This window comes from Lissotriton helveticus, chromosome 4_1, assembly GCF_964261635.1.
Source record: "Lissotriton helveticus chromosome 4_1, aLisHel1.1, whole genome shotgun sequence".
Classification (NCBI taxonomy): Eukaryota; Metazoa; Chordata; class Amphibia; order Caudata; family Salamandridae; genus Lissotriton; species Lissotriton helveticus.
Genome location: NC_136063.1, coordinates 1,884,552,816 through 1,884,579,937, shown reverse-complemented (window position 1 = coordinate 1,884,579,937; position 27,122 = coordinate 1,884,552,816). Strand labels below are relative to the sequence as shown.

General features: G+C 45.7%; 1 protein-coding gene across 1 annotated transcript in view; it reads left to right on the top strand.

Annotated features, from left to right (window-relative positions):
• The window catches only part of LOC144829412 (sodium- and chloride-dependent neutral and basic amino acid transporter B(0+)-like), a 361,697-nt gene that overhangs the window by 200,722 nt on the left and 133,853 nt on the right, over positions 1-27,122 (top strand). The window contains exons 7-9 of the mRNA XM_078688535.1: positions 3,399-3,539; positions 3,655-3,883; positions 20,839-20,964. Coding sequence (XP_078544661.1) covers positions 3,399-3,539; positions 3,655-3,883; positions 20,839-20,964 — 496 coding nt within the window. The remainder of the gene's footprint in view (positions 1-3,398; positions 3,540-3,654; positions 3,884-20,838; positions 20,965-27,122) is intronic.

Here is a 27,122-nt window from a genome sequence, read left to right as displayed (position 1 = left end):
AACTAAAACAAATGGTCAGTGGCTCGACCCATAGGGCAGGACACACCCTAGATGGGATATTTTCAAACCATCCCTACCTAGAGATGACGGGTGTTCGCCCGGTCTCCTGGTCGGACCATGCTGCTGTCCACTTTGATATTAGCCTAGCCCCCCCTACCAGACTGAGCATGGTCAAAAACCCACCCAGAATAATTAGGAAGTGGAAAAGCATAGAAGGGAGGGCACTGGATGATTTGTTGAGAACCTCTATGGTACCCCCCCAGTTATGGTGGAGGAAGCGGCCACCACTTACACGAACTGGCTGGAGACAGCTTGCCTACACTTAGCTACCCCAAAAATGTATCACTCTACACGTTAAAGTCCTTCATACCCCTGGTTCTCTGAGCAAATTAGGGACCATAAAGTACTCTACAAAAAACTTGAAAGATCTTTGCGGAAAAACTATAGAGAGGAGGACAGAAGATTACTTAACGCTGAGCTGAGAGTGTACAAACACACAATCCAAAAGGCGAAATACGCTTATTTTACCAAACCCATCAAGGAAGCAAGTAACTCCCCTAAGGAACTATTTCACGCAGTATCATCCCTGGTGGCCCCCAAACCAGCGGAGATTCCCCCAAGCCGCGAATTATGCGAAGACCTGGCCAAGTTCTTCCGGGAAAAGGTGGAAAAGATTTTCCTCCCGCTAGACAAGCAAGTTAAGATCGGAGCCCCAGAAACTGACCCTGAGACAAACAGTAACAAAGTGATGCTACTCAACTTCACCACCATTAGTGAGCAGGAGGTCGGGAACAGATTACAAAGGATAAAATCAGGTTCCCCGTCGGACCCCTGCCCAGCCACGGTGGCCAAATTAGCCCCCGCTTCCATGGCCGCAGGTCTCACCCCATTGTTCAATGCCATGCTGGACAACGGGGAATTTCCCTTGCGATGGAAACAAGCTTCCATACTACCCCTGCTCAAAAAACCCAACCTAGAAATGACTGATCTGAATAACTTTCGGCCCATTGCCAGGCTACCCCTTCCAGCGAAAATCATGGAGGGTATTTTAAACACACAGCTGAATGCCTTCCTGGGGGCAGGTCAATGTCTAGATCCGTCACAGCATGGATTCCGGGCGGGGCACAGCACCGAATCCGCACAGACTAAATCAGCAGAGAAAATAAGAACGGTGATGGATGCAGGGTGCAGAGCTGCCCTGATCCTGCTGGAACTGTCTGCGGCCTTTGATACGGTCCACCACAAGTTACTGGTGGACCGACTGAGGGCCTGTGGGATTCAAGGAAAGGCACTTAAAATCCTGCAAGCCTTCCTTTCCGGCAGGACTCAGAAAGTGGCTTTAGGGACCTTTGAATCCGACCCTTTTGTGCTCCCCTGCGGAGTTCCTCAGGGGTCCTCCCCGAATCCAACTCTTTTTAACATGTACGTTTATCCCCTGGCGCCAGTGATCAGATCCTTTGGCTTCAACTTAACATCATACGCAGATGACACACAGATAGTGGTGTCACTGCTACCGGGTGAAACTGACAGCACAGCAGATAGGTTCAGAGGCTGCATGCGTGAGGTCAGCAACTGGATGGCTGAAAACTGCCTCAAATTGAATTCAGAAAAACTGAAGTGATGCTGTTTGGGTCCAGAGATAACTTCTGGTCCCCACGCTGGTGGCCAGAGGAAATGGGGACCCCCCCATCACTGGTCACGAAGGTGAAAAACCTGGGTGTACTGATGGATGACTCTCTATCCTTCAGGCCTCAAATAAATGCCCTTTCCTCAACTACCCACTATGTGCTAAAAACCATCCGGAAAGTCTTCCGGGTTCTTGCGGATGAGCACAAGAAGACAGTGGTAACAGGTTTGGTGATGTCCCGATTGGACTACTGCAACAGCCTTCTGCTGAATGCGCAACAGGGGATTCTTAACAAGCTCCAAATTCTGCAGAACGCAGCTGCCCGTCTGATTACAGGTACACCCAAGCTCGCCTCGGCTGCACAGGACTTGGTGAAGCTACACTGGCTACCAGTTCGTAAAAGAATAATCTTTAAATCATTGTGCGTGGTCTTCAAGGCACTGAATGGCCTCGGCCCCCACTGTATGACCTTGCTCTTCCACTGGTACATACCGGTAAGATCCCTTAGGTCAGCTGAGCAGGGGCTGGTGGTAGTCCCAAGAGTCAGGAAAGCTCGTTGGGGGGGGGGGTAGGAGCTTTTCCTTGGGTGCTGCGAAAGCATGGAACGCACTGCCGCTAAACCTCAGACAGATGCCAGACCTTCTATCATTCAGGAGAGCTTTAAAGACCTGGCTTTTCACACACTAATTTTTCAGCTCTCACACACTAATGTCAGTCAGTCAGCGCCAGGACACCTCCGGGTAACAGCGAGCTCTAAAAATGTGAAAAATAAATAAATAAATAAATTCCTAGAGTGATGAATCTCATGGACAATATTTTACTTCGGGTTGATGGAATAAGAGTGTCACTTAGGTAAGCCTGGGCTTTGCCTACCTTGTAAGAGCTATTCAGCAGGTCAAGGTGTGGACTTGAACATAGGGATTTACAATCGAAGTCGAATTACATTTCATCCACTTGTTTATTTATAGCTCTTTTCCTGGTGATCATTGCAATTTCCGGCCTCGATATGCTCTCTTCCACTTTGTTCAATGCCTTGATTGCTTTATGCAGGTAGGTGTGCCATCTATTAACCTTAACCTTATCCCCAGGTTTGTGGTAACAGCTGTCTAGGTGTATGTTCCAAACTTTTTCTGACACCGGGTTTTATAGGTGTAGGGATATTTTTCCCAGTTTGTGTTTGGTGACCAGCATAATATTCTTCGCTTGTATTCTTTGTAGATAATTCCCCAGACGAAGGGCGATCTGCCTGAAATGCATCAGGAGATTTGTTTTGAACAAACAGATGGATTTATATACAGCTAATTAATTTATTTTTTAGATGAAGAATAAACTCTCTTGAATAAACCCAGTGAATGAATGAATACTTGATCAGCCTTCACTCTTCAAAAGTCTTCAGCAAACATTTGTATTCTGCTTCCCGCAGGCTTTAGGCTGTGTTCAGGGAGATGTCACTGATGTAAGAGGCACTATCCACGTCTTCAGCAAGCATTTGTATCCTGCTTCCCGCAGTCTTTAGACTGTGCCCAGGGGTTGTCACTGATTTAAGTGGCACTACCCACGTGCACCTCGAATTACAACATTCAATAGCAGATCAAACCCCCTTGTCACATTTCTCTATTTTCATATGCACCTGCACAACATCATTGTTACTAAACAATCGGTGTGGTCATTTGTCCAATGCCTTTTCATTAGCAAAAGTTAAATTGTGATGTCAATTTGTGTTTATAATATGGTGAGTGGTATATTCATTATCCTGTATTTTGATTGGCAGGTGGTGTATTTCACAGCTCTCTTCCCGTATGTTGTTTTAATAATACTACTAATACGTGGTGCTACTCTAGAAGGTGCTGTGGATGGAATTAACTTTTTCATTGGAGCAAAGTCTGACATCTCAAAACTTTATAATGCTGAGGTAAGGTTTAAAATGAATCTTAAGATGTAGCTTTCGTCAGTATATCAACTGTACTCTTGTTTTTTAAAACAAACGAAACTGTACAAATACTCATATGAACCAATTTTTGATTTAGAGTTGGAAAGATGCAGCCACTCAAACCATCTACTCTCTTTCAACGGCATGTGGAGGTCTTCTGGCTCTCTCATCATACAATAAATTTAACAACAACTGCTACATCGATTCCCTTGTCATCTGTTTCATTAACCTTCTGACCAGTTTGCTGGCTGGATTTGTGATATTTTCTATCCTGGGACATATGGCTTTTGTGTCAGGAAAAACTGTTGACACTGTAGCAAGAGAAGGTAAGTTATACTAACACCATGATTATAGTCAATGTAATATAATCTGGAGATATGTTTTTGCATAATTTGGGTAAAGACAATTGTGTTTTCTTTTAAAATTTAAGATTGCCATAACCGGACCAGATACAGTATCACAAAAACCCATCCACGTGTTTTGGAATTGTCATAACAATTAAAATGTCTGTTTGTGGACCCTCTGAACAGATATGGGAAGCCAGAGCAAAGGATATATTTGTCCTGCCTTTGAAACATATGCATGTGATTTTAAGTCAAAGGTTTTACTACTTGCCTCTCTTGTAGGACATATATTTGGCTGTGTCTTCATACCACAAAATGAGGTCCTTTTAATTTGTCATTTTGATAAACAAAAAAGCTATCAAACCAAATTTGAGGTCTATAGGTAAACTGGGATGAAAATACTAGTGGTGAAGTTAGATTCCAGTTACCAATTACCATTACAGATAATACGTACTAGATCCAAAATATATTCTGCTGTCCTCAGTAGCAGTGTGTTGCAGTGGCATACAAGTGTTTGGAATGATACTAACTTTTCGTCCGGTCTGTTCTCGTTTTGCCACATCAAAGGACTGGCCACACAGTGCCTAGCTTGGAAGTGAGGAGCCCCTTAGGGCATGCCAAGTGGGACTTCTGTAACTGAACAAAATCTATTGAAAGAAAGTTACCCAAATCAAAAACAGATGTCAGAAGATTCTGTCAAACTGCGCCCTGCATGAGGCCTAGTCCAAGTGTTGGTTGAGGGTGGGAGTTTTCAGTTAATGCTCAGGGGTGTCTTGGCTCGTTGCTGACCCTCCCAGTGCAGGCAGAGGAGAGATCTACAGTTAACACAAGGATTTACTATTTTGGATTTTAATGCTTGGAATTCAGGGATGTTACTAAGCATATATCCCAGAGAGAAAATGCATCACTTCGCTGAAAGACGCCAACTGGGGAGATGTGATTTTTTTAAAGAATTTGTTGGAAATGTGCGCTTTCTGCAGAGTGACCCCATATTTCCTGGCTCTAGAACTCTGTGCACGTTACCCCTGCTAACCAGAGGGACAGTGCATGAGCCCTCCCTTTCAAAAATGTTTTACATTGTATAATTGAGTCCCTTTATATGTTATTACCTGTACTCAGGGCAGGTAAATTAAAAGCTACTAGTAATCTGTAGCACTCATTGTGCCACCTACTAAAGTATCCCTGTGTAAACTTTTCTCCAGGCCTACCCCTGCAGCTTGGGTGTGCCAGGCCTAAATTATCCTTTTTAATACTTATAAGTGACCCTTAAGGTGGACCCTAAATGCTTATATGGCAGTGTACATGGTATTTAAAGAGTAGAACATGTATATTTAATGTTTTACATGACCTGGCAGTAAAAAACCTCGAAACACATTTTTCAATGTGGCAAGGTTTTCTCTCACACAGGCTAACATGGGTTTACACTATTATATTTAATAAGTGCTAAATTCAGTTTTGGAGTAGCTAGAAAAATGGTTTAAAGACCCATTTTAATAGTACTCCAATGTAATGGTCAAGTAAGATAGTATATTACTGTTTTGGAAATTACACTCTTGGGGCCTGATTCACAGAACTAACTTAGGACAAAATCCTAAACTTACTACCATTTTAGTATTTACAGAAGGCACTTACTCATTTTGGTATTCACAGAAGGTACTTACTCATTTCGGTATTCATAGAGGTTAGGAGTCCTAACTTTAGGACTCCTAAATGCCTTCTGTGAATACTGAAAGTCTTCAAGTTAGGATTTTTCTTAGTTTAGTAGTAGTAAGATTAGGACTCCTAACTTTAGGACTCCTAAATGCCTTCTGTGAATACCAAAAGTCTTAAAGTTAGGAGTTTTTTCAGTTTAGGAGTAGTAAAGTTAGGACTCCTGACTTTAGGACTCCTGAATGCCTTATGTGAATACCGAAAGTCTGAAAGTTAGGATTTTTCTCAGTTTTGGAAACCTAAAGTTAACTCACTCCAGATGTTTTCCTATCCATGAGGTGACTGATCCCCGAAACCTACAGCCGAAGACATAGCTTCCCTGGGGGACCGCATAAGTTAGCCAGGTTGCAAACTGAAAGGGGCCAACCTCAGCAGGGAGGGTCTATGATGGTAGGCCAAGGCCAAGGCAGTTGTCGACACTTCTGGTAATCAACTCATCTATTAAGAGAATGGTCTCCTGTACTATGAGCCTAAGGTTCCTCAGATCCCATGTTTTAGTGTTCCCCCAGTGCTACCTGGCCTTCCTTCTGGAGTTGGCTCATGATTTCCCCGGCAGAACATCAGAGGCAGGACACAAACGTTGACCAATTGGTCACCCACTTTTATTGTCCTAGGATGAGGATCTAATCAGATGCATTCTGTAGATCCTGCGTAAGCTGGCAGGTCTTGGTGGACCATGCAACACAGTGCCCCAAAGCCATACCCTGAGGTTGGTGACTGCGATGACAGTGACCAGGGCATTGATGGGCATTGATGGGAATATTTATCCTTGTTTTCCTCAAGGAGGTTGTATCTGACAGGGGCACCAACTTCATGTCTGCCTATATGAAGTCCACGTGGGAGGAGTTGGGGGTGATCTATAAGTACTCCATGCCATACTACCCCCAGACCAATGCACTTTTTGAGAGGTTTAAGAAAACGTTGATAGGCATGATTATGGGCTGCCAGAATCCATGATGTCCACTTACCATGTCTTCTCTTTGTATTTTGGAAAGAGCCTGGGAAGGGTGTAGGGATCAGTCTATTTGAACTTCTGTTTGGAAACCCTGTGTGTTGACCTCTCAGTCTTGTAAAGGTGGGGTGGGAGCAGGCTCCAGAGAAACCCTCCAAGTTTTGGTGAGCTACATGCTGGCCCTCCAGTCTCATATGAAGTGCTTATGGAAAGAGGCCACTGAGAACCTAGAGGTCAGCCTGGAAGCCTTGAAATACTAGTATGATTATGGTGGAGTATCAGTCTGTTCAGAAGGTATGGGTGATGGAGATTGTGGCCCTCCAGGCCTTAAAGGGCCAGTGGACTGGGCCCTATGAGGTGAAGGAACAGAAAAGGGATGTCACCTACCTAGTGGACCTCAAGATATCTAGGAACTTCATGCTACACACCTTAAGCTCCACTTTGAAAGGTCCGAAGTCACTATGTTCTTGGTGACAGATGATGGTAAGTAGGTGAGCGAGTCCTTCCACAACCTTCTGTCTTCTAAAGAAGGAGATGGGTCAGTGGAGGGAGTTGTTCTCTACTCTACTGGCCACAGAGGAACAGAAGGAATGTTGCTACTTGTTGGCGCACCCGCCTCTGTTTTCTCACTGACTTAAGGACTCACTGATTGGCGTACCCATGACACGGGATACAGCATGCCTGTCAAGAATGCAATCCATAGGCTTTCTGACAAAGTGGGGGCCACCATCAAGTACAAGGTGTTCAAAAAGTTAGATTTGAGGTATGATTGAGCCCTCCTTTAGTACATGATCCAATCCAGTAGTACTGATTCCCAAGGATGCCCCACCGGGTTCCACCCCAGAAAACCGGTTCTGTGTGGACTACAGAGGGCTCCACTCAGCCACCAAGACTGCTGCACATGCCCTCCTCTGAGCTCATAGAAAGGTTTGGAGCTGCCAAGTTCCTATGCACTATTGATTTTATCCCTGGGTACTGACAGATTGCCATAACCAAAGGGGCCAAACCAAAAAGAGGCCATCATTCTCAACCCCAGAGGGCCACTTCAAGTTAGGCTAATGCCTCTTGGTTTAAAGAATACCCTTGCCACCTTCTGGAGGTTGTTTAACATGTGGACCCTGGCTAGGATGGAGGATTTCAGTGCCAACCACCTGATGAAACTGCAATCTTCAGCGTCAGCTTAAAGAACCACCTGTTCACTCGCCAAGAAATACTTCAGGCCCTGCAGCAGGCAGACCTAACTGTTAATGCCAGAAAGTGCCAGATAGGGCAGAGATATGTGCTCTATCAAGGACACAAAGTGGGCAGTAGCAAGGTGCAGCCACTCCAAGCCGAGATTCGGATCATCCTGGCTTTGGAACCTCACAAGACAGAGACTGAGGTGAGCGCCTTCCTTTCTTGGCCCCTCACTGGATACTACAAGAGGTTTGTTAAAAGTTATGGCCCCATTGCTTCCCCCTTGACTAAGTTGTCTTCTAAAAAGCATCCCAAGAAGGTGATCTGGACAGAAACCCGCCCGAAAGCCTTTAACACCCTGAAGGAGGGTATGTGCATAGCACCAATGACACCTCCAATGACTTTTTCTGTCCGGACGGATCACCTCAGAGCATGGCATAGGGGCTGTGCTCTGTTATTATTAATATTAATATTATATTTAAGCTTATAAAGCGCTCAGCTACCCGTAGGTTTCCCGGCGCTAAAACCAACAAAAGGAGAGGGGAAGTCAGAAGGGAGGAAGCTACATGTTGAATAGACAATTTTTTACCTGTTTGCGAAACCTAAGGTAATTGGGTTCTTTTCGTAACTGAAGGGGAAGAGAATTCCAAAGTGAAGGGGCTAGCCAGGCAAAAGAACGGCCTCCCATTCTGGCTTTTCTGATTCTAGGCACTGAGAAAAGGTGTTGGTTAGATGAACACAGAGTACGGGGGGCAATGGTGGTGAACCAAGGATGTGAGATATGGTGGGGTCAGACCAGTATTTATTTTGTGCATGATGCAGAGAGCCTTGAATTTCGTGCGGTTTTCAATGCGGAGCCAGTGTAGTGTGCGAAGGGAGTTAGAGGTAGAGGAAGTGTTAGGTAATTTGCAGAGCAGTCGTGCTGCCATATTCTGGACTGTCTGCAGTTTACGGGTTACCTCTTTGCTGGCGCCCAGGAGAAGAATGTTACTGTAGTCTAGTCTAGAAGTGATTAGAGCCTGGACTACAGTTTTCTGGGTATCCACAGGCAGCATCCAGATGATCTTGCGCAACCACTTGATGATTGTGATGCAGGTGGAAGAAGTTTTGACCACATGACTTTTCATCGATAACTGGTCGTCGAAGATCACGCCTAAGTTGCGTGCTGATTTAAAAGGAGTGGGTGGAGTGCCCATTTGAGCAGGCCAGTGTTGGGGTCCCCATAGAGTGGTATTGTGGCCAAAGAGAAGAAGTTCTGTTTTTCCCCCATTCAGTTGCAGTTTGTTGGCCAACATCCAAGCTGCGATGTTGCTCAATCCTGAACAGAGGGCGGATGAGGGGGCATGAGAGTCTGAGGAAAGAGAGTAGATGATCTGGGTATCATCTGCGTAGGAGTAAATGGTGAGCCCAGCCTGCTCCGCAATAGACGCCAGAGGTCTGACGTATAAGTTGAAGAGCAAGGGGCTCAGGATGGAACCCTGTGGGACTCCATACGCAGATGTAAAAGTTTGGGAAGCGGATGAGGAAGAGAATACTTGGAAGGTGCGGTCGGATAGGAAGCTAACAAGCCAGTTGAGAGCTGAGCCGGTGATGCCAGATGATCGGAGGGTATTGATAAGGATGGGGTGGGAAACCGTGTCAAATGCGGCACTCAGATCAAGCAGAATGCGTGCCACGGTTTCCCCCCTATCAACTCGGTAACAGATGTTTTCCGAGACTCCCAGCAAAGTAGATTCCGTCGAATAACCCGATCTAAAGCCGGATTGTGATGGATGTAAAATTCCCCTTAACTCAACATGGGTGGAAAGTTGAGAGTTGATGTGCTTTTCTAAGATTTTAGAAAATACCGGAATAAGCGAGATAGGACGGAAATTAGCTGGATAGCTAAATCAGGAGAGTTTAGACCAACTAATAGCCTTCATTAGCAGGAGGCTAGTGCCCAGGGAACAGAGTTGGAGTGCAATTGAGAGTGAAGCCTTTGCAGTGGTCTTGGCACTAGAGAATTTGAGCCCATACTTGTTTGGGAATCACTTCCAGGCTGAGACAGGCCACAGACCCCTCAAATGGCTAATGCAGATGAGAAGTGAGAATCCCAAACTGTTGAGTTGGTTCATCTCTCAACTGGAAATGGAACACCATCCAACGCATACTTTTACAACGCATACCTTTACAACACATTTTTTACAACGCAACATCCATTACAACGCATTCCATTACAACGCATGCTATAACAACGAATATTTTTAAACTACCTTTACAACGCATTCCATTACAATGCATACTACCTTTACAACACATACCATTACAACGCATAACATTACATTGCATGTTTGGTTAGTATTGGATAGTGTAGGGGTAAAAATTACTATTCTAACACCAGGGGGTGCAACAGTAGGGTAAGTGTTGGATGGTAATGTTATGCGTTGTAATGGTATGCGTTGTAATGACTGCGTTGTAATGACATGCGTTGTAGTGGTGTGCGTTTTAGTGTCATGCGTTGTAATGGTTGCGTTGTAAAGACATGCGTTGTAATGGATGGTGCGTTGTAAAAGTTTCATTGTAATGGTAGTGCGTTGTAAAAGTTGCATTGTAAAGGTTGTTTCCCCTATCCTGGGACTGACCACTCAAGTGCTGATGGTCTTTCTTGGCTATCCTGCAGACGCCTAGAGAAAACCTGGTGAAACCAGAAAACCACGGAAGCACGGAACAACCATAGGAGCACCCTGAAGGAATACCACCAGCGCATAAGAGACACCAAACGGACCTTCATTAGAGACAAAGTCCAGACCAACGCCAAGGAACTGTACAATGTCATACACAAATACAGTAAACCCCCCCCCAGCGAAGCCACGGACATCACACCTTCCCAGGAACTCTGCAACAAGCTCAGCTCTTACTTCCACCTGAAGATCAAGACCCTCTATGACAACTTCAACAAACAGACTCCAGACACCCCCCACTCATGGCCGACAAGCCATCCATCATGACCTGGACTCCTTCCACCACAGAACTCATCACCACGACCATGAAGAAAACCCAGTCAGGAGCCCCAATGGACCCCTGCCCACACCACATATTCCACAGTGCCACCGCTGCCATTGCACCCGAACTAGGATGGACCATCAGCACCTCCTTCATGTCCGGCATCTTACCAGATGACTGGAATCGGGTAGAGATTAAACCCCTCCTCAAGAAACCTACGGCCGACCCAACGGACCTGAAAAACTACCGGCCCATCTCTCTCCTCCCCATCGCGACCAAAGTCACCAAGAGACTTACGAACGCCTAACTATTCTGCAGCAACCACAGCACCGAGACCGCCCTTCTTGCCGCCACCGATGACATCCGCATGCTACTCGAACAGGGACACACAGTGGCCCTCATCCTTCTGGACCTCTCAGCAGCCTTCGACACCTTTTCACATCACACGCTCACAGCCAGACTTCACAACGCAGGGATACAAGGAGCTGCCCTCCACTGGATCCAATTCTTTCTCTCCAGCTGACTCCAGAGGATCAGACTCCCTCCCTTCCTCTCTGAACCCACCAAAATCAACTGCGGAGTACCCCAGGGATCATAGCTCAGCCCCACGCTCTTCAACATCTACATGGCCCCCTCGCCGCTATCGTCAGACAGAATGGGCTCAGCATTGTATCCTACGTTGACAACACCCAGCTTATCCTCTCTCTCACAAAGAACCCCAAAGACACCAGACTCTGTTTCCAGCAAGGAATAAAGAATGTGGCAGCCTGAATGAAGGACAGATGTTTGAAGCTCAACTCCGAGAAGACCGAGGTCCTCAACCTCGGACCCTGCACCTCCGCCTGGGACAACACCTGGTGGCCCGCTGCCCTTGGGAGCCCGCTCACCCACAAAGACCACACACGGAACCTCTGCATCATCCTTGACTCCTTCCTCTCCATGAACAGCCAGATCAACGCCGTCGCCTCTACCAGTTTCAACTGCCTACGCATCCTCCGAAATATCTTCAAATGGATCCCCCCGAATGCAGAAAAACTGTCACCCACGCACTCATAACCATCAGACTAGACTACGGCAATGCCCTATATGCCGGTATCAACAGGAACCTTCTACACAAACTCCAAACCATCCAGAACGCCGCAGCCAGATTCATCCTCGGGACACCACGTCACAAACACATGACCCAACACCTACGAGACCTCCACTGGCTCCCCGTCGAGAAGAGGTTCACCTACAAACTCCTCACCCACACCTACAAATCACTAAACATCAGACCCAAATAACTCAACAAGAGATTATCCTTCCACGTACCCAAGAGAAACATCCGCTCTGCCGACCTTGCCTTGGCAGAAATCCCCTGCATCCACAGAAACAGAACAGGCAGGAGAGGCTTCTCCCACATTCCAGCCAAGACCTGGAATGAGCTCCCTGTGAACATCAGATGCTCCCTGAACCTGCACACGTTCAAGACCTGTAATTGGACCTACCTGAGCCCTGCTGTCCTCTGCTAGAGTGAGTCCCTGATACCCAAGAGGTGCCCCCAGTTATTGGACCCTTGCCTAGGATAAGACCTGCTTCATGGCACTTCAGACCTGCTTCATGACACTTTCACCCCCTGCAGCATCCACTCTTATACCTTGGCCTACTCTGTGCCCCAGAACCTGTATCTTGCCCACCCGCGTCGTCACGGCCCTCCCTGGGGCAGGTTTCCATAAACGGTGCGACAACTTCGCCAACTTCTTCAATGATAAGATCTCCAAGATCGAGCGTTCTCTGGACATCAACTGCTCCTCCCCTCCCCATAGCAGCCTGGGTGGGGTGCTGGGTAGAGCTTCCCCTCCCATCACTAAACCCTGGTCACTCTTCCAGCCCATTCCAGAAGAAGAGATAGTCAACCTTATCTCCACCTCTAAACCTTCATCTCACACCCTGGACCCTCTTCCTGCCCAACTCACCAAAAAATGTAAACTCTCCCTAGTCCCAATATGGTGCAGGATTATAAACAGCTCCCTGAAAATCGGAATCGTTCCAGACTGTCTGAAAGTGGGACAAATCACCCCACTGCTGAAAAAACCAGGCCTGGACATAAATGACTTAAACAACTTCAGACCCATCTCCAACCTTCTCTTCTTTCCAAAATCCTAGAAAGATGTGTACTCCAACAATTAACTCAGCACTTGGACAATACCAACCTCCTGGACTCCCATCAGTCGGGATTCAGGAAAGGGTGCAGCACGGAAACCGCTATCCTCAACATATTTGATGACATACACAAATCACTGGACTCAGACCAATGTTGCCTCCTCATTCTCCTAGATTTATCGGCAGCATTCAACACAGTTGATCACAAACTTCTCCTCAAAGCTCTCAAAGAAAGGGTCGGTCTAGACAAGGTTGTCCTCAACTGGTTCTCCTCATTCTTGCACAACCGTACCTAGAGAATTAAAATCAGAAACTTTGAATCTGACCTTCACCCAGTCAAGAGGGGAGTGCCCCAAGGATCAGTGCTCTCCCCTCAACTCTTCAACATTTACATGGAACCCCTCACCACCCTAATCAGAAAAGCTAACATCCCCTTGCACCTCTACGCTGATGATACCCAAATCTACTTGGAAATCTCCGCTGCTAATGACATTCATAGACTCAATGAAACATCAAGGGAAGTGCAACGTTGGCTGTCAAGCAATCACTTAAAACTGAACCTGGACAAAACCAAACTATTCCTCATATGGAACAAAAAAGAGAACCCACAAATGGTTGAGTGGTTAAAAGATATCGATGCGCTCAATGGGAATGTCACCCTGGCTGACTCCGCTAAATCATTAGGCATCACGCTAGACTCCAAACTACACCTGACCAAACACATTAGGATCTCGGATAAGAGCGCTTTCCTTAACCTGAACTACTAAACAACATAAATCCTTTCATTCCATCCAAAGAACTCAAACAAGCCACCCAAGTATTGGTGCTGTCAAGACTGGACTATAGAAACGCAATCCTCTTGGGAATAGCCAAAACTAATCTTGCTCCTCTGAAAACAACCCTCAACGCGGCTGCCAGAATGGTCACTGGAATAAAGAAATTGGATCACATCTCTCCTGCACTAAAAGAACTGAAGTGGCTACTTGAGTTAGAAATGTGGGCTTAACTTCAGAACATCCTGCCGCACCCACAAAGCCCTTCACACAGGCAAACCCGAATATCTGGTGTCCAAACTTTAAAAAGCAGGTCAGAACAGGAACCTCAGCAGATCTAATACCCTACTTCTTATCCCGCTTAAAGCTTGAAAACAAAAAACCGCAGCCAGGTCCTTTGTTGGAAATGCGTCTCTATCCCCCCACATCAGAACTATTCCCTCCTCCCCTAAATTCAAAAGTCAGCTCAAAATGCTTTTCCTCGACCCTTCCCTATCTAACAGATAACAGATAGGAGCAGTCGCAGTGTTTAAAGTGACATTGCTCCTGTCTCGGATGCGGATTATCAAGACCTTGTAATGGAACTCGTTAACATTGTCCTTACTACGATTCTTATCCTGAATGTCTCGCTTTATTGTATTATGTTCTGCTTTCTTTTGCACTGCTCTGTAATTGTTGTGAAGAGCGCCGATCAGGCTAGCACTATATAAAACTTCTTAAATAAATAAAAATAAATAGATAAGACGGCAATCCTCTTCAAGATAAGGAGAAATCCTGAAGTATTGGGCTCTTTGTGTCAGCGAAGGAGCCCATTTGCGCTGAGACTCTGAAACATGATGATCCCCAATGTGGAGCTCTGGTGTGCCCGACTCCTCTCACTACCACGACCACCAGCGATGACCGGCAACACAAGATTTGCACTTCGCGCTACTGCCCACTGTGACCACCAAAGTGAAACTCCAGCAACAACCGTCCACGATATGCGACCAGATCTTCACTCTCTGGCGACAACCATCCCCAACACCAGGCTTACTCTTCGGGCTACAGCGACGACCACCTGTGACATTCTCCTTGCGGCCTCCTCCACCACAAACTGGACTGTTCACACCAGTCTTTGAGACTGTAACTTTTTTTTAGCCGGACTAACCTGGACCCTGTATTTGACCACATGCTCCATTGCTGTCGACCAGAACTTCTGACTTACCACCAGTGTAGCAGCCCTGCCAAGTATCACGCATCAGGGGTCACACTAATGAATTTTAGTGTTGGTGTCCGTATCACAGCACTAAATTGCATTAGTGAGGCATTTACCGAGTAACTTGACTATGTGGGGATCAATGTGGTTGCAGAGCGCAGCACATACTGTGTACTGCCGCAGCGTTCTGCATCAGGCTTCCTTCCAGGCAATTTACATCTTCATAACCTGTTGACTGCACTTGGATGAACCCACCTGCATGTCCTCAGGTTCTCAGTGCACCCAAAATCGGTGTACTCAGCTCAGGTTATGATGATGTGCATGTTAACAATCGGGGATTTAACCCAACCTCCCGGAAAAACCAAACCAAAACAAGGAGAGGTAAAAGAAGGAGCGCAAACAAGGAGCAAGAGGTAAATCTGGTGATGAATATCTCAAAGACTGATCTAACCAAAGATGAGCTTAAAGTATTAAACCGAGGGTTAGGTTTTGTCCCTACCTATGACACGAACATATTGGAGGTTGAAATAGCCTTGTTCAAGTTTATGAGGATTTTAAGGCTCAGACATTTTTTCACGAATGTTATTCCGACACAAGAGGATAAAGAACCGACAGAATTAATGGAGTTCAAAGCAAAATCCAAATATCAATCACCAGTATCCCACAAAATTCTGGATGCATTTGAAAAATCAGTACGGAATGATTTGGAGAAACTGCGTTTTAAAAGATCTAAAACAAAGAATTTGACAGAATTTGAAAGGAGTACATTGAAAAAACTACAAACAAATGAGAGTATTCATATTCAAAAAGCAGATAAGGGAGGAGCTATTGTTGTTATGGACAGGGATTTCTACGTTAACAAAGTGAATGAGCATGTGTCCGATGAACTCACATATCTGCAATTGGAAGATGACCCTACAAAAGAATTGGAAGACACCCTACAACGCATTTTGGAAAGAGCTTTTGAGTTAGGGCATATTTCTCACGCCACAAGACAGTTCCTGACAGTACAACATCCAAGGCGGCCCCGCCTTTATATGTTGCCCAAAATCCACAAGGATAAACTAAACCCACCAATGAGACCGATCGTGACAGGTTGTGGAACCCTTTTTGAACCGTTGGGGCAATACATTGACACCTTTCTGCAGCAATTTGTTCAAAATTGGCCATCTTACACAAAAGATACCAACCACTTTTTATTGAAACTGAAGAATATTTCGACTACCCATGATCTAGTACTTTGTACTATTGATGTCAAATCCCTTTATACTTCCATACCACACTATGCAGGACTTGAAGCCGTCGAGTGGGCTTTGTTGGAACTTGAGAACATCAGAGCGGAGAAGACATTCATACTAGAACTGTTGCATTTTTGTTTATACCACAGTTATTTTCAGTGGAATTCTAAGTTTTATTTGCAACAGAATGGGACCAGTATGGGTTTTTCAGGAGCCCCTGCGTACGCCAACACGTACATGGCAAAATTTGAAGCTGACTTTATTTTTTCTGATGAAGAATGGCGTGACAACAGTTTATTGTACCAGCGATTTATTGATGACATTTTTATACTTTGGTCCGGAAGCAGAGAGAAACTTGAGCAGAAAATATTGACTCTAAACACCCATGTAGATCAAATTAAATTCACCCATAACATCAGTGATCATGAAATTGCTTTTTTAGATGTTCTAGTTTCGATCAAACAAGGAAGGTTACACACTGAAGTATTTCGAAAAGAAACAGATGTTAACAACTCTCTCTTGTTTCAGAGTTTTCATCCACAGAATCTGAAAGTCAATCTCCCATTGTCACAATACATGAGAATCAAACGTATTTGTTCGGAACCCAATGCTTTGGGTAAACACTTAACCTTTCAAGAACAGAAATATGTCCAGAGAGGCTACCCCGATGTAGTATTAAATAAAGCCAGGGAGAAAATTGAATTATTCAACCGTGATCATCTTTTAGAGCAAAAACCAAAAAAAACACTGGAGAGACAAGTTTTTGTATCAAAATACTCCACGAGTTCAGTTAAAATTAAGAACATCATCACAAAACACTGGGATCTCTTACAGCACGAACCAGACTTTGGAGGGATTTTTGCACAAAAGCCAATGTTTGCTTATAAACGATCAAAAAACTTGAAGGAATTGTTGAAAGCACCTTCAACAAGGAGAAAACCGATGTACAAAGGGATGAAACGATGTTTGAACTGTGTGCACTGTCACAATGCCATCACTGGGACCACCATAAATCATCCTCAGACTGGGAAAACTATAGAGCTATATCATGATAGCGATTGCAATTCCAAAAATGTTATTTACTATATCAAATGCCCGTGCGGCAAAGTATATATAGGAAAAACAGAAAGGAAAATAAAGACGAGAATTTCTGAACATAAAAGTACTATCAGGAATAATAATGTAAAAAGCAATCTAGCGAGGCACTGGTCAGAAAACAGGCACAACATTTCTCAATTGAAGTTTTCAGTTCTGGAGAGAACAGAAAACCATGAAGGAGGTGATCTCACCAGATCACTCCTTCAGAGAGAAATATTCTGGATCAGGTTCCTTGGAACACAGGAACCGAGAGGGCTGAATGAAAAAATTGATTATACGTGTTTCCTATAAACTTGTGACTGTACCCTATAGGTTTTATATGAGTGATCACCTATGTATAGGAACGTATTTCGTACTGATATTTCCATTACGTTGTTTTGTAAATATGTGCCTGTACTTCTACACGAGTGATGATTTATGTACACGGATTATGTTCTGTTAATATTTTTCTATTTGGCCAAGGTTTCTTCGTTGCACTCATTTTTGTTTAACCACTTTTTCAGTTCATTCATGTTCACAAAATTTTTTTGTTATAATCTGTTGACAGCGCCAACATGGCGACCACGGTAGTGTTTTGGAGTCTGTCCTTTATGTTGCCAATCTTGAGGTTGGAAAATTCAGTGGTAGTCCGTTTTCTCTTTCTGTGGATACGTTTAGAAAGAGCCTGGGAGTTTAAAAACGCCACGGGCTAGTGATGTGGTACAGAGTGTCCCGGGGAGATATTTGGAGTACACTGTGAACACGAACTTGACAAGCAAGGTATGTAGCGTTTTTGGCGGTGTGCGCCGTTACTGCGGAGGAAAGTACTAAAAGGAGAAAGGTTTGAGCAGGGTTGTTTATGTTTGTTTACAGATACGGTTTGGTTGTTGAAAAAAAAGGGGGAGGAACGCGGTAGAGCGCAGTCACAAGTAACCGAGGTAAGGTCTTTCACGGAGTAGGGTCACTTTTGAAAAAACTTTATGGTTAGAGCTTGTTAGTAATTGTGATCTTGTCCACAGGCAGGGCGAAGTGTGTTTATCATCAATGTGAGTATGAGTACTCTTGAGGTTGTTCAGTCTTTTACACGATGGTGTGGTGGCGGCTTTTTTCTGTTTTGTTAGGTATAATGAAATATCCGGTTCTTAATGTTCTTTGACATATTTCTGATATTTGCCTTGTACGTTGTTGTTTTCGCATCATATTGCCAGATTAATTAGATTGTTAAAAATCAGCTAGGTTTACTAATGTTTATAAATTGGTCCTCATTTACAGGCCCCTGAGGAAGAGTCCGAAGGGACTCGAAATGCATCGGGCTACTACAAGGGCTTCAACAACTGTTCATTACTAAGCACAATTATGGAGTTCTATTGTGAAACTGTTATGTATTGTTAATAACACAATTGAACAATTATTTCTGTTGAAATTTGAAAATTAAAAAGCAAACATTTATGTTGAAGTATTGAGATTCATGTGGTAAATGTTGGCATAAAATTGTATAGAACAGATAAAGTTGATTCTGGTCTGACCCACTGACCAGGTGCAACAGTGCGCAAAAGTTGAGTGGTCTCACCACTCTAGATAGGTAACAAAATAATGTACTTCTACTCTGCTGGCATTATAACAGAACAAATATTTCACATGTGCCCGAAATATTGCATAGGATGTGGTCCTGACTTCCCTGCTCCCACGATGTGCATATCATGTCTACACACACGTCCTCTGTACAAATACATTAAAGTGCTAATTATGTACATTTTCGGAACACTGTAATATAAGACTTTATACCCGGTCCATTGGACCTCCATGTTTCAGCAATGGACCAGAACAACTGTTTTAGACATGATTGTCGTACTTTTAACAGCGATATGTGTCTCTGCTCATTACCGCTACTGAAGTATTATGCTTCCCGGATCACCATGACTAAATACTATGCTCCCACGATGTGGAATATCAGGTCTATACACATGTTCTCTGTAGCGCTAATTATGTATTTTTTCTGAACGCTGTAATATAATGATTTATACCCGGTCAATTGGACCTCTATGTTTTATCTACTGTTGTACACGTGATTGTAATATTTGCAACGGTGATATGTGCACCCACTGACAGGGCTTACTTCCCTCTGTCGACATGCTCTCTGCTCATCACTGCCACTGAAGTAGTATGCTCTCGCTACGTACTTACACATAATATCTAGACATTAGATGTCTGTCAGCCAGCATAACATTTTACCCACATACTGCATCTCTGCAAATTTTTCTTCACTTTTTAAGACCATGTGCCAACCTCTTTTCTTTCATCTTTCTTGCCACATACGCTCGTCTTTCTTCCATCCCCATAATGGAGACAGATAACATGATAACTCCGAGTCCCTGCAATCCACATTTTGCATGCACACGTTTTCTGTCGCTTACGGTAATCCTTATATCCTTGTGTACGTTGGACAAGCCGTTACCGACCGCCGGCAGGCAGACTAACGCAGACTGCTGGTAGCACGCACCATTCGTGCCACACAATCTACTCGTACAAGGTAGGAAATAGGCTGGAAGGGCACCATTTACCCTCCAAACGCATTGGGACCATGTGGTCGCTAATGCCATTATTTCCCTTCATTTAATGAATCTTCCTTGGCCAAACAGAAAGCTGTGCCACATCCCTGGCACTCATTCACCCGACTCATTTCATTTGAGTTTTCTTACTAGTAGTAAGTGTCTACACGGCCTGGCAGGTGGAATCCAGCCTGCATTACCGCCCATCCGATGTGACCATTATTTATATTTTCTTTTCCTTCTCTCTTTCTCCTTTCTCCTTTCTCTTGGACTTCACCAGAACCCGGCTGGGTCCACTTTGAGTATTTTTCCTTTTTTTCACTCACGGTTGGCACAATACACACATGAGCTAAGCGATTGACGAAGACAGGTATTATATCTTTTTTGCCCCACTTGATCCATTAACAATGGACTGGCATATGGTCCTACTCTCCTTCTTACACCACATTTTGCTCTTTTTTAGATGTCCATACTATCATAGGTCCTGATGAGACCCCACATTCTGAGTGGGTCGAAACGCCATTGACACGATTGATGAAAGTGAACCAATCACGCAGCACTTATCATTTTATATAGTTGCTGGAGTTACTGTATGATAAAGTCCAATAACGGTGACTTTCTCTAAGAAACAACTTGTGAAACCTTGTAAATATTGTCCCTACATGTCACTCAACTGTTAGGTTCATATGTCACTCTGGTCACTTTGCACTGCAAAACTTCTTTATGTTTACTGCTATATATATTTTTGTGATTAATACAGATATATATGTTAAGTAACCTTTGGTGTTTCTGGCTCTCTCTCTTTGACATCCATATAACCCTTGTATCGCGATTGCGCTTTTCTTATACTATTGTATTACACAGTACTATTCCACTGGAACCACCGATTCCTTGTATAAACTAAATATTGCATAGCACATAGGCAGAGAGCACATAGGCAGAGAGTGGCCAGCCTCTCACCGCTGTGTGTTTGTGAGCAGGAATTTCAGACAGCACAGCTCAGAATTGGACCCAGTCTTTACTTTTGACAACAATTCAAAGGCACAAGATATTGTTATGGTACTCGCTTAGAATAAAAGGACTATGCAGATATACAAACATATGCAAATAATTAAGATTTGCTGCATCTTGTTTCTTTAATAGGATTCGAATTAGCATTTGTTGCTTATCCAGATGCTTTGACCAAGTTGCCAGTTTCCACTCTTTGGGCCATTCTTTTCTTCGTTATGCTCTTCACGTTGGGTCTCGACTCCCAGTTTGCTACAATAGGTAAGTGATATATTTCTGATGAGGTGTAATTAGTAAATTCAAAGAAGTGGTCATCATTAAAGAATAGCAACAAGGGTTTCAAGAATGTATGTCAGTTAAAAAAGAATACTCATTTAGCTTTTTTTGGTAAGTGAGTCGGTGAATGCTTCTGCCTCTTTGATAACCGACTATATATGATTGTGACCAGGCAAGACATTCTCTTTAGAATATGAAGCATTGCAAATAGATGCCAGGCCCCTATAAGCCTGTAGCAAAGAATTTTGATTTTAAACATTTACTAGGGAGTGCATTTTTGATAAAAGACAGCTGCTAACAGAGTATTTCGCGAATTTGAGATTAGCTTTAGGGTTACCACATAACATATTTGTGTGAAAATGCCTCTTTTCGCATGATCACCCTTATGTTTTTTGTACTGATGCTTTTGGATTTTGGGCCCAGAGCATTTGATCTGACCCCTAAAAACATGCTAATTGATTACAAATCCTAACTGTCACATTTACCTATAAGTCACTAGTATACGGTACCTAGTGTACTCAGGGCCTGTAAGTTAAATATCACTAGTGGACTGCAGCAACTAGTGTACCACCTTTAAATTGACAAGGCCCAGCATATCTGCAGGCCTGCCCTTGCAGCCTGAGTGGGCAATTGTAAAAATGCAAATTTGATCTCTTAAAATAAACCTTTTGCCAGGTACTTTTTGGTGTTAGAAACACCTAAAACTTTGGAAAATCATATTGAATACGATTTGAACAAAAGTGATCGATTATGACTGTTTAGTATATATAAAGCGGTCCCGTAAGGAGAAACGTTTTTATGGAAAACTAGGCTTCCACAAGATAACCAGATAGCCAATCTATTCTTTTTTTTTTTTTTTTTTTGAAGACCTTTATTTCAATTGCAGTGTTACATTTGCGGGCCTACAACCACAGGGGCCGGCCGTCGCTAAAACAATAGAAAACAATTGGCATGGCAAATTTACACAGCTTTCAGCCGACAGCCCGGCGGCCCAGCAGCAATCCAACACGTCATTTCGACAGTAGCAGAATAGTGGCGTAGGAGAGGGAGAAGGTCCTACTTATTTTAATTATTTATAGAAACATAAAAACGAAAACAACAAACTAAATAAGAGGCAATGCGGCGTGTGTCCGTCTCATGGGGGAGAGTCATATTAAACAGATCTACAGTAATAAGGATGAAATAAAAAGTGGGAGGGGGGGGCCCCGGGGTAATCGGACATGTAGTAAGAAATCTGTATAATGTAGGAACGTCAGGTCATGGGGATTGTAGTAACACCGATACGAATTCCATTGGTTCCAGACTCTACCCCACTTCTTGGGCCTACCACGTGCAACATATACCGTTTTTTCCCTGAACATGCACCAGTCCATATTTTCTTCCCATGCCAAAGTCGTAGGTGCCCTCTGAGACCCCATCGCTGCGCAATGTCTCTTTTAGCCACCATATTTCCAAGAGTAGCCCATTGTGTCTGTGCCACAATGTAGTCATTCGGTTCCCATATATTCAGCAGACAACGGTGGGCCTCAGGTAGCAAAGAAACTCCCGTAACTTCTTCCATAATCACATGCACACGGTTCCAGAACAGAGCCACAGCTGGGCATTCCCATATGATATGTAGGAAGGTACCCAGCGCACCACAACCACGCCTGCACACTCCATCCACCGAGAGACCCATACGAATCAGACGGGGACCAGTTACATAGATACGATGTAAGATCTTTAGTTGCACCAGCCGGAGACAAGCCGGGATCGCAACCTCTTTCGGGGAGGATACCGCTGCCTGCCAGTCTTCATCGTCCAATTCCAGTCCATCGCCGGTCCACGCCCCACGGAGCTGCAAAAGCAGATCCGTTCGGTCGTTAATCAATTTTTTGTATATTAGAGATATGGTGCTATCAGGAATATGGCCATCAAGCACCCTATCTTCGAGGGGGGAGGATTCCGGAATGACGGTTCCGGTCGGGAAGACCGAGTGGAGTGCGTGTCAGACCTGCATATAGCGAAAATACTCCCTATTACTAAGTGCATATTCCGACTGCAGCTCCTCAAAGGTCTTGATCCTATCTTTGACCCATAGATCCCCCACCGTACTGATACCAATAAGGTCCCACTTTTCAAAGCCCTTCGTCGTCCATAGGCTACCCAGTTTCTCCGCCGCATAGAGCGGGGTCGCCCTGGTCAATCTGCCCGACCACCCCATGGCTGCGTTTGCACTTCTCCACACCCACACGGCTACTCCGGTGGGCCCTGACAGTACCTTACAAGCCGATTCGGAATATATTGCCCTGTTATAATTCCCTCCTGGTAACTGCCATTTATCCATTTCAAGCGCGGGGTCCGGCGTTGGGCCATACATAGCATGGTGAATTGCACTCAATTGAGATGCCCAATAGTAGCGCCTGACGTCCGGCAATGCGATGCCCCCGTCGTACCAAGGCAGAGTCAATTTTGTTAGGGCGATACGAGGACGCCCGCCCCAAACTAATTGCCTCTGCAGACTCTCCACCTCGCGGACGTATCGTGCTGGTACAAAATCGAGTGTATTCTGAAGGGCATAGAGAAATCGGGGCAGAGACATCATCTTAAAAAGGGCAGCCCTCCCGAGCGGGGACAACGGCAGGCCACTCCAGGCCGCTACGTCAGATTTAAGCCGGAGCAGCGGGGGGAGTAGGTTGCGTTCATGATGCACCGCGGGGTCTAATGATATAAAAATCCCCAAATATTTGAATCCGATCCGCGTTATCTGTATCGGGCAAGTACGCGGTAGCGGGGGCACATCACCATTGAGTGCATAGACGCTAGATTTGGACCAATTAATCACCAGGCCGGAGTTTTTGCCAAACGAACTGAGGACATCAAACAGCACTCCCAGCGATTTCTGTGGGGAGGTGAGGTATAGCAGAATATTGTCGGCATATAACGATAAGCGGTCCTCAAAGTCAGGGGTCCACCTGATTCCCTTAAGCGACGGTTCCCACCGTAGCCAAGCAGCCAGGGGTTCCAGGGCGAGCGCGAACAGCAAAGGAGATAACGGGCATCCCTGTCGCGTACCCCTCCCGAGCACAAAGGACCTCGAGACCCTACCATTAACCACAACCTGGGCGAGCGGCTCCTCATACAGTAGTCTAACCCAACAAATAAACCCGGGGCCAAACCCAAACTTCGCGAGGGCGGCCCATAAATACGACCATTCCACGGTGTCAAAGGCCATCGTGGCATCCAAGGACACCAGAATGGCCGGCTCACGTAAGGACCCCGCCCTTGCCAGGACGCCATGAAGACAACGCAGGTTGAGCGCTGTGTTGCGGTGCGGAATAAATCCAGACTGATCCGGGTGTATCAAGTCGCCGATCACCTTTATCAGTCGATTAGGCAATAGTTTTGCCAAGATTTTGGGTTCGGCATTTAAAAGTGATATTGGCCGATATGAGGCACAGAGATCCCGAGGTTTGCCCTCTTTTTGGATTACAACAATGGACACGAGTCACTGGTCTCGTGGGAGAGACCCAACGTTGCGCGACTCCAGGAACATCTCGCGGAGATAAGGCGCCATTTTATCCGGACGTAACTTGTACAGCTCGATGGGGATACCATTCGGGCCCATGGCCTTACCCGAGCGAATGGAGCGGATAGCGAGCGCCACTTCATCATTGGTGAATTCCGACTCCATGAGCTCTTTGTCCGAATCCGACAGACATGGCAAGGCGATATCCCTAAGCAACAGATGCGAGTCTTCCTCCGGTCTGTCTGAGACTGGTGCATACACCTTCTGGAAATAACACGCGAAATTCTCCACTATATCCACTGGGTCAACCACCCGCACTCCATCAGCACTCTCTACCACAGGCACAACACGACTCGCCCTCTCTTTCTTATCCAGCCAGGCAATCAACTTCCCCGCCTTATCCCCCACATCATACAGCCGCCCCCTCTGCTCCCGGCTCATAGCCTTGGCAGCGTCTGTCACCAGAGCTCGATAATCAGACTGTTTAAGGTGCAGAGCATGTCGTGTCTCTTGTGTAGCGCCAGACTCCAACTCTCTCTCCAAGTCACTAAGTTCAGCCTCCAGTCTTTCTACCTCCTCATTCTTCCTTTTCCGAGCATCAGCAATCAGAGAGAGGGCCTGACCACGGACCACAGTCTTAAAGGCCTCCCACAGTGAAACAGAAGAGGATACTGCCCCACATTCTCAGTAAAGTACTGATCAATGGACTTGACCATACCCGCCCTGATTTTGGGATTACGAAAATGCCAGGGATTGATCGGGGCCACTCTACCCTCCGCCCCATACCGAGCATCAATGGAGAGCCACACTGGGGAGTGATCGGATATGCCCCTGGCCAAGTGTCTAGCCTCCCTCACCGAGATGGCCTGCGCCGCCGGCACAAGTATGTAATCAAGTCTGGCAAGGCTCCTGTGTGCTCCAGAGTGAAAGGTGTACTGTTCCTGTCCAGGGTGCATCAACCTCCAGCAATCCACTAGACCCAGCGTCTCCAAGAAAGTACTCAACCAAGACTGCGATCTCGCGAGGTCTCTAGGGGGGCTACGATCCTCTTTACCACAGACCACCGAGTTAAAGTCTCTACTGACAATTAAAATACCCTCTGGGAGTCCCAGCACTATCTCCCCCAGGTCTTCAAATGTCGTAGTTTGTTAGCCAGGCGGGACATAGACCGAAAGTATGGAGATCGTCTTCCCCTCCCATCTGCCGGTGACGACAGCATATCTACCTCTATCATCTAGAGCGGTCACGTCTATTGCAAGGGGGAGGGAGTTTCTGATTAGAATCCCCATCCCCACTCGACCCAGTGGTGAATCCGGAGTGGGCGACCAAACGATACCCTCGGTGATTCATTGCACGACATGTGTTCCCAATCAAATGCGTTTCCTGTAACAACACCACATCAGGGGAAAAACGTTTCAGGAACTGCGACACTATACCCCGTTTGATCCTATCTCCCAGGCCATTGACATTCCAACTGACAACCCTCAGCCCCCTACGCCCCATCCCAACAGTAAGGATCGACTCCCCCTTCCAGCGAAGCGGACATCAGAATCAAAGTAAATCGTAAAACATTGCCTTGAAACCCAACAAAACCGATTGATCCGGGCGATCTCGACGCGATGGTAAAGTGTCTAGCCAGTCACTGACGACCCCAGGCCGATCAAAGAAAAGTGTTCGCTCGTTGTGTTCTACTCGAAGTCGGGCAGGAAAGAGCATAGAATATTTAATTCCCATGTCCCGCATCCTCCGCTTGACCCCCATAAAAGTCCATTCTCTGCTTCTGGACCGCTTGGGTAAAGTCTGGGTAAAAGCTAATAATGACATCCTCAAATTTCGTGGGACCTCCATTCCGCGATGCCTGTAGAATGGCGTCCCTGTCCCTTAAGTTGAAAATCCGAGCTATTATGGGTCGTGGCGGAGTGCCTGGCTTATGAGCTCCACCAGGAACACGGTGAGCGCGCTCAACTGCGAAAAAGTTACTGAGGCCTTTGGGGGCCAAATGGTTCAATATCAGGTCCTCCACGAGGAGATCCGTGGTCAAATCAGAGGACTTCTCCGGAACCCCAATAATGCGGACATTGTTGCGCCTTGCACGACTCTCGGAGTCTTCCAGCCGGCGGGCGAACAAGTCGTTAGTGGAGCATAGATTACGGACCTCAGTTTGAAGATCAGACACGTCGGTTGTAAGACTGGAGGTCTTGATGTCCAAGGACTTGACCCGTTCATTGGTCTTCGCCAGGTCGGTCCTAAGCAAGTTAACGTCGATCGCCACCGTGTCCAACTTCGAGGCCAGCGTCTCATACTGCTGGCCCATGGAAGTCTTAATCCCTGCAATGGCGCTCATGACAACTCGCAAGGGCAGCTCCGCCGTCGACGCAGAACCATCTCCGGTCTCGTCCGGTGTGTTGCCCGCGCCACCGGGGGATCCTTTAGGACGGGTGTAGCGGTCCATGTTGTTAGATTGAGTGGCACCCCGTCGGTGCGTGACCTTGGTCGTCCGCTTATCGCTTTCAGGTTTGCCCGTCATGGTGTGCGACGTGCCCCTGAGGGCCTTTTGAGACCTGGTATGAATGACTTCTCTTCAGGTCAATCTCAGAAAAGTCTAAAACACGGAGAGTGGTGGGCCAGCGTACAA